At 41.6% G+C, this 13,689-nt stretch overlaps 1 protein-coding gene and 1 non-coding gene across 2 annotated transcripts in view; both read left to right on the forward strand.

The window, feature by feature from the left end:
- LOC125157347 (adhesion G-protein coupled receptor G4-like) overlaps positions 1-6,444 on the forward strand; it is a 38,956-nt gene extending 32,512 nt beyond the window's left edge. Inside the window, exon 5 of the mRNA XM_047843964.1 lies at positions 5,745-6,444. Coding sequence (XP_047699920.1) covers positions 5,745-6,367 — 623 coding nt within the window. The 3' untranslated portion in view covers positions 6,368-6,444. The remainder of the gene's footprint in view (positions 1-5,744) is intronic.
- A 3,136-nt stretch (positions 6,445-9,580) lies between these two features.
- TRNAK-CUU (transfer RNA lysine (anticodon CUU)) lies at positions 9,581-9,653 on the forward strand. Its single transcript has one exon. It is a non-coding gene; the product is annotated as a tRNA-Lys (tRNA).
- Positions 9,654-13,689: the final 4,036 nt, after the last annotated feature.

The raw sequence follows: 13,689 nt of genomic DNA on the forward strand, positions 1-13,689 counted from the left end.
GTGTGACTCTTGATCTCAGAGTTGTGAGTTCGAGCCCCACGCTGTGTGTAGAGATTACTTAAAAAAAAAAAAAAGATCTTAAAAAAAAATAATGATGTACTGATGCGTGCTAAAACATGGATGGATTTGGAAACATTATGCGAAGTGCAAGAAACTAGAAACTAGAAAGGTCACTTGGATGTTTCTATTTATATGAAATGTCCAGAATAGTCAAATCCATACAGACAGAAAGTAGATTAGTGGTTGCCAGCAGGACGGAGGAGGGAAGGGTCATTGACTGCTTGACGGATATGGGGTTTCCTTTTGGGAGGCTGAGGATGTTCTAGAACTAGATAATGGTGATGGTCATATCCCATCACGAATGTACTGACTGCCACTGAACTGTACACTTTAAAACGATTCATATGGTGAATTTTGTAGTATGTGAATTTTCTCAATGTAAATAAAATGGTGCCTGGCACTCCCAGGGCTGTAACAGAGCCGTTTAAACGAGGCTCATAAGTTTTTCCTAACATGGGAGATACTTATGTCATCATGTTACGTGAGAAAAGCAGGGTACCAAATTTTCCATACAATATGATCTCAGCCACGTAGAAATAAACAAAACTCGTGCACGGCAGAAAAGGAACGCCAAAGGAAATTTGCCAACATGTTGTCTCCGGGTGGTAGGGCTCTGGCTAACTTTGTTCTCATCTTTTTACTTTTCTACTGCTTTCCATTTTTTCTTTTAAAAAGCATGCACAGTATCACTTCTATAATGGAAGAAACAGGGTTTTTCTTTTAAGTGAGGAAAACAATAAATGTAATTGAAAATAAAAGGAAACAGGATAGGGGCGAGGAGACACAGAGGAGCCAAATCAAGAGGGAACACGCTTCGGGGGAGCAATCATGCAATTTGGGCTTGAAAATTGCCAGGGAACAGATGGCAGCGTCCAAGCAGACATCTGCAATGGATAGTTAAATCATATGCAAAGGCACAAGTGGCCTTTGAAGCAGGCCCTGGAGAGGCCCAGCTGAGAACGCTGCTCGCCAGTCCAAACAGAAGGGCAAAGCCCTTGTCCCGCCTCGGCACAGCCTGGTCCCCTCTGAGCCCCAGCTGGGGGCCCGGGGGCTTGCAGCAGGGCTCCGTGCAGACGCTCCTGCCTGTGTGAGGGTACAAAAGAGGTTTGGGAGAAGAAAGAGACTTCTAATAATGACAGTGGTGAACATGGCAGCTGACATTTACACGGGGCTTCACAGTTTATAAACATTTCATACATAAAACCTAAATGGCACTTACTACTGCGCCATCTCTCACAATGGCCCTGCGAGGACGGTAATTATTATTCCTATCTTACCATGGAGGAATGAGACACAAAGAAGTGACGTAGGTGTATTTAACATTCATACAGTGCTCACTAAATGCCACTGTCCTAAAAGCTTTCTCGTGCGTTAATTGTCCACGTTCATGCAGTGAGCAAGGGGCAGACCTAGGACTCAGAGCTGGTTCTTTGGACTCCATTACACCAACTTCTGCTCATATCCAGGTAGACCTTACCTCTGCCCCCAGAAACACAGAGTCTCAAGTATGGCTACAAGTGGTTCTATCGATCGATCCATCCATCCATCCATCCATCCATCTTTATTTTTCTGATTATAAATTTAACACATGATTGTATAAAAACTGCAAATATCGGGGCACTTCGGTGGCTTAGTCCATTAAGTGTCTGAGTTTGGCTCAGGTCGTGATCTCACCATTTGTGAGTTTGAGCCCCGCATCGGACTCTCTGCTGACAGCACAGAGCCCGCTTCAGTTCCTCTGTTCCCCTCTCTCTCTGCCCCTCTCTCTCTCACACACTCTCTCTCTCAAAAAATAAATAAATAAATAAATAAACATTAAGGCCCTGGGTGGCTCAGTTGTTTAAGCGTCATGATCTCATGGCTCGTGAGTTCGAGCCCCATGTCAGGCTCTATGCTGACAGCTCAGAGCCTTGGAGCCTGCTTCGGATTCTGTGTCTCCCTCTCTCTCTGCCCCTCCCCCACGCACGCTCTGTCTCTTTCTCTCTATCAAAAAATAAATAAAATTTTGAAAAATTCTATAAAAAGTAAACATTAAAAACAAAAAAATAAAAAGTGCAAATATTACTGAAATAAGTAACATAGAAAGTAAAAGTCCCCCTAAATCTCACACCTAAAGATACTCATTCTTTAAAAAAAAAAATTTTTTTTTAACATTTATTTATTTTTGAGACAGAGAGAGACAGAGCATGAACGGGGGAGGGTCAGAGAGAGGAGACACAGAATCTGAAACAGGCTCCAGGCTCTGAGCTGTCAGCACAGAGCCCGATGTGGGGCTCGAACCCACGGACCGCGAGATCATGACCTGAGCCGAAGTCAGCCGCTTAACCGACTGAGCCACCCAGGCGCCCCTAAAGATACTCATTCTTAACTGCTTGGTGTGTGTTTTTCTGGCTTTTTTTCTATGCTAAGGCACATATTTTTCTCTTATTTTAAACAGTAGGATGATATTCTGTCTATACTTATGTAACTCACATTTCATATAATATGGAGCCTTGGAAATCTCTCCATGATTATATCGATCTACCTTGTTTGCTTTAATTGTCCATTATACAGAGGTAACAGTTGCTTAACTAGTCACTTATGGACTGACATACAAATATTCTTACTTTTTCTCAATTACAAACAATACCGCAATAAATATCCTGGTACTTTCATTGTTGTATACATGTACATTTGTCTAGAATAAATTGATAGAAATGGAATTGATGGGTCAAAAGTATATACACAGCTATCCACAATGAAAGTGTTCATAGATATTGGCAAATTGCCCGTCAGAAAAAAAGACTGTATTGGGGAGCCTGGCTGGCTCAGTCAGCAGAGCTAGGTAACTCTTGATCTCCAGATCATGAGTTCCAGCCCCAAGTTGAGAGTAGAGTTTACAAAAAAAAAAAAAAAAAAAAGACTGAATTATTGTGCTGGTTGAACATCTTTGTGAATATGCTAAAAAACATTGATCCTCCTCCAGGAGCCTTCTTTTTCTTTTTAAAGATTTTTAAAAAAATGTTTATTTTTGAGAGAGAGAGCAAGTATGAGCAAGGGAGGGGCAGAGAGAGAGGGAGGCAGAGGAGCTGAAGCAGGTTCTGTGCTGACAGCAGAGAGCCTGATGTGGGGCTCGAACTCATGAACCATGAGATCATGACCTCAGCCAAAGTCAGACACTTAGCTGAGCCACCCAGGTGCCCCTAAAGATTTTATTTATTTTTATTTTTTAAAAAATTTTAATGTTTATTAATTTTTTGAGAGACAGAGAAAGACAGAGCGAGAGTGGGGGAGGGGCAGAGAGAGAGGGACAAACCCAGGATCCGAAGCAGGCTCCAGGCTCTGAGCTGGCCGCACAGAGCCCGATGCGGGGCTCGAGTTCACAAACCGTGAGATCATGACCTGAGCCGAAGCTGGACGCTTAACTGACTGAGCCACCCAGGCGCCCCAAGATTTAATTTTTTTAAAGTAATCTCTGTACCCAGTGTGTTGCTCGAACTTATAAATAACCCTAAGATCAAGAGCCACATGCTTGGGACGCCTGGCGGGCTCAGTCAGTAGAACATGCTACTCTTGATCTCAGGGTTGTGAGTTGGAGCCCCATGTTGGATGTAGAGATTACTAAAAAATAAATGAACTTAAAGAAATAGATCGTACTAATTGGTGCTCCCACGACAGTGTATTAAAATGACTTGTTTCCTCACAAGCTTGTCAATGCTGGCTATTCTCAGTCTAAAGTGCTATCATTTCAAAAGGTAAAAATGGTTATCTCCTTGTTGTAACTTGTGTTTCAAAAATAGCGAGGGGCCATCTTTTTATATTTCTGATGTAGTCATGTTGCATGTTTGTGTCCTTTGGCAACTGGCTTTATATGAGTATATTGCAGAGAGGAGGGGCCCTGTAGATAATATGGGATTATGATACATTCTCCTTTAAAGGACAAATGAGCCTTGGAGATTTATGCTCATCATAAAACCTGTTCTTAAACGTTGTATTTGACGTCATTTTGGGGGGTTGAACAGAAAAGCAGTTAACCAACCATAATCGAGATTTGGGTTTCATAGTGATTATCGCCTTGTGGGATGACCTCCAGATTTATTAGCCACATGAAAGATGATAAGATAATATAATCACATAAGCCAGGGATAGAAATAAACATTTGCTCATCCACCATGGACAGTTCAGAAATAGCTCACTGGCAGGTGGATGGTATGGGTTCCGGCACATGGCGGGAGGTGGGGGGGGGGGTGCGCGTGTGTGCGCATGCGTGCGTGTGGGCAGGCACGTACTTGTTTGCCTTTGCAAGACATCAGTGGAGGAATGGAGGGCGAGAGAATATTGTAGGGCTGGAGAATACCTAGAAGCTTTCATCTGGGGATATCTTCCAGAAGCAGGGAAGCGGTCACTTCCTGCCAGCCTTTGTAGTGTGCTGTTCTGGCAGGACACTGTCAGTTGTAGAGTGGCAGTCCCAGGGTCACATCCCTAATGCAGAGAGAGGTTGGAATTCTGTTCTGTCATAAAGCTCTTTTTGGTTTGTCAGGTACCGTGCTGGGGCTGGAATTAGGTTGATATTTGCCAATTCTCAGATATTTGCCTCGTGGCCTGGGGTGTGAGGTTTGTAACGCTGATGCTGTCACCATTCACCAATGGCTTCCTGTGAAGCAAAGGGCATGCTCAAGTTTAAATTTTCATAGATATTGCCAGATCGACCACGAAATGACTGTACTGATGGCCATGTTCTTCAGCAATGTTTGAGAGGGCTTGGCATGCATCATCTCACTGAATCTTCAAGCTTGTAAGGTCACTAGATAGGGGTATTATCTGGTGTAGATTATAATGTGAGTGGTGGGCCCGAGTTGTGCCTGCATACTGGGGCCCTGACTCCCCATTTTATTGAGGCAAACGTTGAGGCATGGGGAGGTTAAGGTACGTGTTCAAAGTTACACAGCTGATGAATGTCAGAGCTGAGATTCCAACCCAGGCTCATTGACTCCAGAGCCAGTGGTAACTGGGTCCATGGCCCCCTGGAACCTCTTAAAGATACGCAGCTCCCTTGGTGAGGAGCTGGAAGGGGGGAATTGGGGTACATTCAAGGCAGTGCCATTTATCTTATTTCTGAGTGCAGACAGAAGCCTTGAAGCTTCGGTATTGTCCGCCTGGTCACCCTCTGGGCCCCTGTCGGTGCCTTCAGCGAGACGCAGTCTCCAGAGACAGAATAAATCAAGTAATTTGGCTCAGGAAAAGGCATTGGAGAAATAAATTGCTGTTGCACCATGAATATAATAAGGCAGTTAGGTAGATGGAAATAGCTATCTTTTGATTACACGAGCGAAGATTATGTGCAGCAAATTTTAAGTCCAAGCTGCCTTTTCTTTGGCCTCTTCCCTGCCAACTACTTACATACTTCTAGCTGCCTCCCCGAAATGTCCAGCTGGTGTGTGCTCTGGGAACACTAATCTGACTTTTCATATTAGCGCAGGCAAAATATAATTAGGAAGAAACTCTTCTGCCAAAAAATGTCACATGCCAATGTCAAACAGAGATGATTTGTGTATCTCCATTATTTGGGCTGTTTTGCAGCAGTATTGACTCATAATGGTATTGTGTAACCTGGATATGACTATGTGGCCAAAGATGATAAAATTGAATTTTTGTTACTGAAATTTCATTTGCTTTCTCTTTCCCCTATCCCCAAATTTGGACAGATGCACTTTCACTGAAAGGAAAAAGACTGGATTTTTATGGAAGAGCTGACACGTACGTGAGCCTGACCAACACGGTTCCTGAACTCAGTCGATTCACAGCATGCATTGACCTGGTATTCGTGGATGACAAATCAAGCGATTGGATGGCCTTCTCCTATATTACTAATAACACCTTCCTGGGCAGAGAAGACATAGACCTTGGACTTGCAGGAGACCATCAGCAGCTAATACTGTCCAACTTGGGGAAGACTTTTTATATCCGTTACCAACTGGCTCCGTTTCAGTGGCATACAATCTGCTTGCTATGGGATGGTGTCAAGGGCAGATTAGAGCTCTTCCTGAATACAGAAAGGATACTGGTAGTGATGGATCAACCACAAAGCCTGACACCTAACGGGACTCTGATTCTAGGACATTTTCTCAAGAACTGGGACAGCCAGGTTAAAAGCCCACTGCCTGGCTTCGCTGGCAGCTTGTACTACTTTCAACTCTGGGACCATGTCCTGGAAAATGAGGACTTTATGAAGTGTTTGGGTGGAAACGTAGTTAGTTGGGAAGAAGATGTTTGGCTCATCAACAAGATCATCCCAACTGTTGACATGAGACTGCGCTGCTGTGAGTAACTTCTGAATTGTCCTCCTAGGCAAGGGTTGTGCTGATGCAGTCGTCTGCTTGCTGCTCTGGATGACCCACTCTTGGCCAAGGCTCTGTTTTCTTCAGAGGGGCCCACGGTTGCCACCGTTTTGTCATCTTTTTTTTTTTTTTTAATGTAGGACAAATACTATTTTCTTTCCTTTTTTGTGTGTGTTTTATTTTGATATGGTTTCAAGCTTGCAGAAAAATTACAACAGGACAGAGAACTTCAATATGTTCTTTACCCACATTCACTATTACATTTTCCCCATGTTTTATTCTTCTTTTTCCTTGTCTTTCTTCCTCCATTCACACACACACACACACACACACACACACACACACACGCACACACCCTGTTTCTTAATCATTTGAGAGTAAGTTGCAGACATAATGCCTCATTACCCCTAAATGTCTCAAAATATCTCAGTGTGTACTTCTTTAGAATAAGGACATTCTCTTTGTGGAACACCGATACAGCACGAATATCTAATTCATACTCCATATTCAAATTTAACCAATTATCCTACTAATTTCTTTTATAGCTATTTTTTGCTTGGTCCAGAATCCAATTCAAGATCATGCATCGCAGTTAGTTACCACGTCTCGTTAGATGAATCTGGAACAGATCCTTAGTCCTTTCCTGTCTTTCATGATGCCAATTTTTCCCACTACTGGCGATGATCATTTGATTCTGACGATGATTCTAGATTTCTCCACTGTGCAGTTCCTATTTTCCCCTTTGTAATTAACTAATTTCCGGGGGGAATATCTGGAGGCTATGTAAACATCCCATTATTAGCAAACTTTCACCCAGTAGTTTTACATCTATTGATGATTCTTGCCTCAGTGACTTGGTTGCAAAGTGATGATTTTTAAAACTCCATTGTTTTTCAACATGTATTAGTTCGTATTTTATTGTAAGGGAGAGTGTTTTCTTCTTCCACATTTACTTATATATTCCTTCCATTGTTTATGTGTTTATACCAACACGAACTCATGGATTCTTCCCTTATTCGATGGGTTACAATCTGTTGCTATCATCTATTTTGATGTTCAAATTGGCCCTCTTTTGGCCAGTGGGAGTCCTTCCATCTGGCTCCTGTGTCCTTTTGACATGTTCCCAGCTTTTTTTTTTTTTTTTGAGTATTTCCTTAGTTTCAGCACAACAGGATGTTATAGGCTCATCTTGTACTTTTTCTGCTAAGCTCAAGAATCAGCCATTTTACCAAGGAGTCCTGGGTCCTTTTTAGCAAGCAATGGGATTTATAAACCAATTCATTTTTCTTTTGTGAGCAATGATGATGTTAGAGAACTGTTTGGGATGGAGTTCTTGTAACAAAACTGGCTTTTTGGAATGACGCATGTTATTTTTCTCCTTCTTTCCAATTTCGATGAGAAAATATAGGGTTGCTTTTCTCTGTACAACCCCATTCTCCCCTCAAATCCAATCTTTTCCACCCTCAGCAGTAGCAGGTCCTGAGTGTGGGTAAAGTCAGTGATAACAACATCCAGATGGGATTTTTTTTTTCTCATTTCCTGAAATGTTCACTCATTTTTAGGTTTTATTGACGATTCTTATGGATTTGGGGGAGAGGTATCAAGGGAATGAGGGCTAGACCCATGCTTAATAGGCTCTCACAGATTATATAGATATGTTTTCACCAGTGTCTGGGTACTGTTTGATTTAATGGCAGAGGTGCATTCCAGAGGGTTTCTGTGTTTCTTGGAGATCAGACTAAAGCAAAGGAACCGGAATGCTATTCCTTTGGGTGACTACCTGAAGGCATTTGGTTTTTCTCTTTTCTGAAGCCTTGGAAATAAAAGAGAATAGTCCTAGCTGGCTCTGATTACAAAAAGGAGCTAAGGACTAGCAGGTTAAGCCTGAACAGCTCACCCAAAGCAGTTTAAAGTAACTTTATCTTTGATCTAAAGAACCGGAAGTATGGCTCTATTAAATCCATATGCTCAGGAGTGGTTTTTGAAAACCTAATCTGGCTAGTGAATTGCCATGACCTTTTCTACCACTTTGTTGGTAAAATGCTAAATCTAACTGATGCGTTAAAGTGCTAGACAACCCCCATTTACTTTGCTCTGTTGTACACTCTTTAATGTACAATCTATCTTCTTGGTCTGATTGAGTCCTGATAGGCATAATACACAAATAATCCAACACAACAAAAAGGAAAAGAAAACACAATCTGAAATGACAACCAGCAAAAGGAGTAGAAAAGATTATTTCTACTATTCAGGTTTCTTCAAATGTTCTTTCTAAACCTTAGACCAGGGGTCCAGAGGTCCAGAATGGCCTCGATGGGTGGGCAAAGCCCTTGAAATTGCATGCAACATACTAAAAATGCAAGATGGATTCTTTTTTCCTGAGGACGAAGTCTATAGTTTCCATCATATTCAAAAGTATTTTGATAAATTGCTACATTTTACGAAGTTCTTTCCCTGTACCAGGCATGTTACAGATGAGGAAAGAGAGGCTCAAAGAGGTTAAGTAAGTTGCTTGATGTCACCAATTAAATTAGCGGAGCTGAGATGTGAGCAAAGATTTGTCCTGTTGCAAAGCTCGTGTTCTTTCACCCCCGCACCGTGCAGGACTATGTCTAGGGGTCTGTGGCCCCCAAAAGATTATGACCACTGTTTTACAAGCTTCCTTTGAAGGGATTTGCTGGTGCTAATAACCCACCTGGGGCGATTCGGCTACTGGCTGCAGCTCACCACAGAAGGAGCTGTAACACCACAGAATTTCTACCTCCGTCCTGGCCACATGACATATGGGGAAAAGGGGGCAGTTACATGAATAAATAGGAGTGATTACAACATGCCTAGCTTCAGCTTTTGCCTAATAAACTGGTATTTATGGTCCATAGAAGGATGATGACCTTTAACAAATAAATTTTAATGAGCACATTGCTAGGTTACAAATCTCAATAAATCTATTGACACATAAATTATATATGTATATATTTATATATTCATGAGAACAAGGCTTTTGGGGAACATTTCCTGAAAACCACGAACCCTACCTGGACTTAATAAGCAAGCATTCACTATAGTTGGAGATGTCTCTGGAATATTTAGACAACACAGTGATAAATAATAACAACAGCAAGTTGCCAGTCATTAGCAATTTAATTTTGGAGTCATTTTTAAGCATCTTTTCTTCGGTTTTAGAAATTACAAATGCAGGTGGTGCCTGGCTGGCTCAGTTGGTAGAGCATGTGACTCTTGATCTCAGGGTTGTGAGTTCAATCCCCACGTTGGGCATGGAGCCTACTTCAAAGAAGAAAAAATAGGGGTGCCTGGGTGGCTTAGTCGGTTAAGCGTCTGACTTCAGCTTAGGTCATGATCTCAGTTTGTGAGTTCAAGCCCACTTTGGGTGAGCCCCACTTCTCTCTCCCCCGCCAACCCTCTCTCTCCCTCCCTCTCTCTACCCCTTGTGAGATTCTCTCTCTCCCTCTCTATGCCCCTCGCTCACTTGAGCCCTCTCTCTCTCAAAAAAAAAAAAAAAAAAGAAAAGCTTAAAAAAATTACAAATGCAATACATTATGGTTGTTTATTATATGGAGTTTACTATAATATAAACTCAAACAAGACAAAGTACATGAATATAAAGTAAAACCTACTCCACACCCTCTCCACAGAGGTATCTATTCTTTTAGATTTTTTTCTATAGATTTATAATGTGTGCTTGTGCGTGTGTGTTTTGTTTTCAAAAAAAAACCAGGGGCGCCTGGGTGGCGCAGTCGGTTAAGCGTCCGACTTCAGCCAGGTCACGATCTCGCAGTCCGTGAGTTCGAGCCCCGCGTCGGGCTCTGGGCTGATGGCTCAGAGCCTGGAGCCTGTTTCCGAGTCTGTGTCTCCCTCTCTCTCTGCCCCTCCCCCGTTCATGCTCTGTCTCTCTCTCTGTCTCAAAAAAAAAAAAAAAAACGTTAAAAAAAAACCAAAAAAACAAAAAAACAAAAATAATATATGCGTACATACGTATTATTTTATCATTTGATGTATTTTAACTTAATATTATCATGGATGTATCAGTACATTTAGATCAACCTCATCTGTTTTTAGGGCTGCATTTATCCATTGTATAGATGTACTATGATTTATTTAACTCACTACTGATGGGCATTTAAGTTGCTTCCAATTTTTTGCAGTTACAAATAATGCTGTAATAAATTTCCTTGTACGTACATCTAGGTATACGTGGGCTAGCAATTTCATAGGGCACATTAGTAAAAGTAGAATTGCAAGGGAAAAGAACATAAGCTTTAGCAATTTAAATTGATTTACCATTTTTACTAGCTATTTTATTAATTTAACTATTCATTAAGATGGGTTTCTTTTGGGGCGCCTGGGTGGCTCAGTCGGTTGGGCGTCCGGCTTCGGCTCGGGTCATGATCTCATAGTCCGTGAGTTCGAGCCCCGTGTCGGGCTCTGTGCTGACAGTGCAGAGCCTGGAGGCTGCTTCGGATTCTGTGTCTCCTTCTCTTTCTGCCCCTCCCCTGCTCATGCTCTGCCTCTCTCTGTCTCAAAAATAAAAACATTAAAAAAAATTTAAAAAAAACATGGGTTTCTTTTGGGGGTGCCTGGGTGGCTCAGTCAGTTAAACGTGCAACTTTGGCTCAGGTCATGATCTCACGGTTCATGAGTTCGAGCCCTGCATCGGTCTCTGCGCTGACAGCTCAGAGCCTGGAGCCTGCTTTGGATTCTGTGTCTCCCTCTCTTTCTGCCCCTCCGCCACTCGTGTTTTGTCTCTCTCAAAAAGAAATAAACATTACAAAATTTTTTTATTTTTATTTTTATTTTATTTTATTTTTTTATTGAGTAGCAAAAATTCTTTTTTATTTTTTTCATTTTATTTTTTATTTTTTAAAATTTACATCCAAAAAAAAAATTTACATCCAAATTAGTTAGCATCTAGTGCAACAATGATTTCAGGAGTAGATTCCTTAGTGCCCCTGACCCGTTTAGCCCATCCCCCCTCCCACAACCCCTCCAGCAACCCCCAGTTTGCTCTCCACATCTGTGAGTCTCCTCTGTTTTGTCCCCCTCCCTGTCCCCATATCATTTTTGCTTCCCTTCCTTTATGCCCATCTTCCCTGTCTCCCAAAGTCCTCATATGAGTGAAGTCGTATGATCTCCGTCTTTCTCTGACTGACTGACCTCACTCAGCACAATACCCTCCAGTTCCATCGACATAGTTGCAAACGGCAAGATTTCCTTCCCTTTGATTGCCGAGTAATACTCCATTGTATATATATACCACATTTTCTGTATCCATTCATCCATTGATGGACATTTGGGCTCTTTCCATACTTTGGCTATTGTTGATAGTACGGCTATAAACATGGGGGTGCATGTGTCCCTTCGAAACAGCACACCTGTATCCCGTGGATAAATGCCTAGTAGTGCAATTGCTGGGTCGTAGGGTAGTTCTATTTTTAGTTTTTTGAGGAAACTTCATACTGTTTTCCAGAGTGGCTGCACCAGCTTGCATTCCCACAAAATTTTTTTAAAAGATGGATTTATTTTTTAAAGTAAAAGCAATAGATACACTGGTAAAAATTCAAACAATGAGTAAGGACATAAATTAAAAGTAAAAGCCTCCCTCTGGGCTGATGGCTCAGAGCCTGGAGCCTGCTTCCGATTCTGTGTCTCCCTCTCTCTCTGCCCCTCCCCCGTTCATGCTCTGTCTCTCTCTGTCCCAAAAATAAATAAACGTTAAAAAAAAATTAAAAAAATAAATTAAAAAAAAAAAGTAAAAGCCTCCTTTCTCGTCAACCTCTTGCCTTAAGTTCCTCTCCCTGAAAGTGATGAATGTTAACAATGTCTTCTGTATCCTTGCAGACACAATGTAAAGCTTGGTTTACCTGTAAATAGTCTTTGTTTTTCTTTTTCACAGTTGGGATCATCATTATGTGCATAGTCTTCGTATCTGTTTTAAAAATCCATTTAATCATATATTTTGGAGGCATTCCCATATCCGAAAATACAGAACATAGAGTTGCCTGATTTTTTGGGAGGAGGGTGTGGGTTAGTATGAGAGAGTAAGGGTCTCCTATAATTTATTCGATGACCTCTCTTTGAAGGACTTTGAAGTTATTTCCAGGTTTCAGCTGTGACAAAGTCTACAGTGTTTTAAAAAGGAATGGTTGGTGACAGGAATTTCTTGAGGTGACCATTAGGGACTGAGCACAACCTGAATTTCCTCTCCAGGTTATGTTGAGTATAATTGCCTAATCTTAGCTCAGACACATGATCCGGCAAAGGATTTGTTCTGAGTTGTGAATGTACGAAGACGAAGAGTCTTCCCAAAGGCGCTCAGATGAAATGAGCCCCTGGTTATGGAGTTGAGAAATCCCCTTGGAAAAGAGTGGAATAACATGAACCAAGCCCATCCCGGGAAAGCTGCACTGTATCGAAACTCAGAGCCCCTGTATCGGTGGAGCTATTGATTTGCTCAGGTTTATTAAGAGATCTAATGCTCCAGCTGCTTTAGAATTACTGTGAACTAACCATTCTTAGAATATGCAGAGATTGATTATATCATTCATGCACTTTCTGAGGCCTTTGGCCCACTATTAAGCCCGCTAAGCAATTATCAGCTCTGATAGGAAAGATTCCATAGCGATGGGTTCTACTAGCTAAAAGGCAATTTGGTTTGGCCCTTGTATATCAAGTCTCTGGGCTATCCTCGTTTTTTTATCACGAAAGGTAAGCAGAGGCTGTTTGTAGTTTCCTTGAACTTCCTTATTTGTATTCCCCTGCACAGGGTGACGTTCTCCTATAGATTCAGAGATAGAAGGTTTCACCTGTCTCTCTCCCTGTCTCAGGATTCATTTTTCATGTCCTTTCCTGGAAACTGAATACAGACACCATTTTGAAACATGTATATTTTTGTCATCATCTTAAAGATGCTCGTTTTGTATTTCTTCTGCCCCATGGGCAGATCTGTCTGTAGCAGTTTCTGGTCACTATTATCTCTCACAAATCTAATAAACACATTCTGAATTATATTTCCAAAGGTCGTGATTGGAAGAAAAAGCCAGATGCAATATGTAGGCTAGAAAACCACAAAGATTTAATATGAGGTGATATACCCAAAGCATAAGCAGAATTTGGTACCTTAGCAAATGTTCTACTTAATATTCTGTTGGCAGGTACACCTGCAACAAAATGCCTCATAAATATTCAGCTACTCTATACCTCTGTTCTCTGGCTCCCAATGATTACAATAATACAATTTTGTCTAGAGTGAAGGAGCAAATGGCAATTAAGCCCACAGGCCCCTGTGAATTAGCGT

Source organism: Prionailurus viverrinus, chromosome X, assembly GCF_022837055.1.
Source record: "Prionailurus viverrinus isolate Anna chromosome X, UM_Priviv_1.0, whole genome shotgun sequence".
NCBI classification, from domain to species: Eukaryota; Metazoa; Chordata; class Mammalia; order Carnivora; family Felidae; genus Prionailurus; species Prionailurus viverrinus.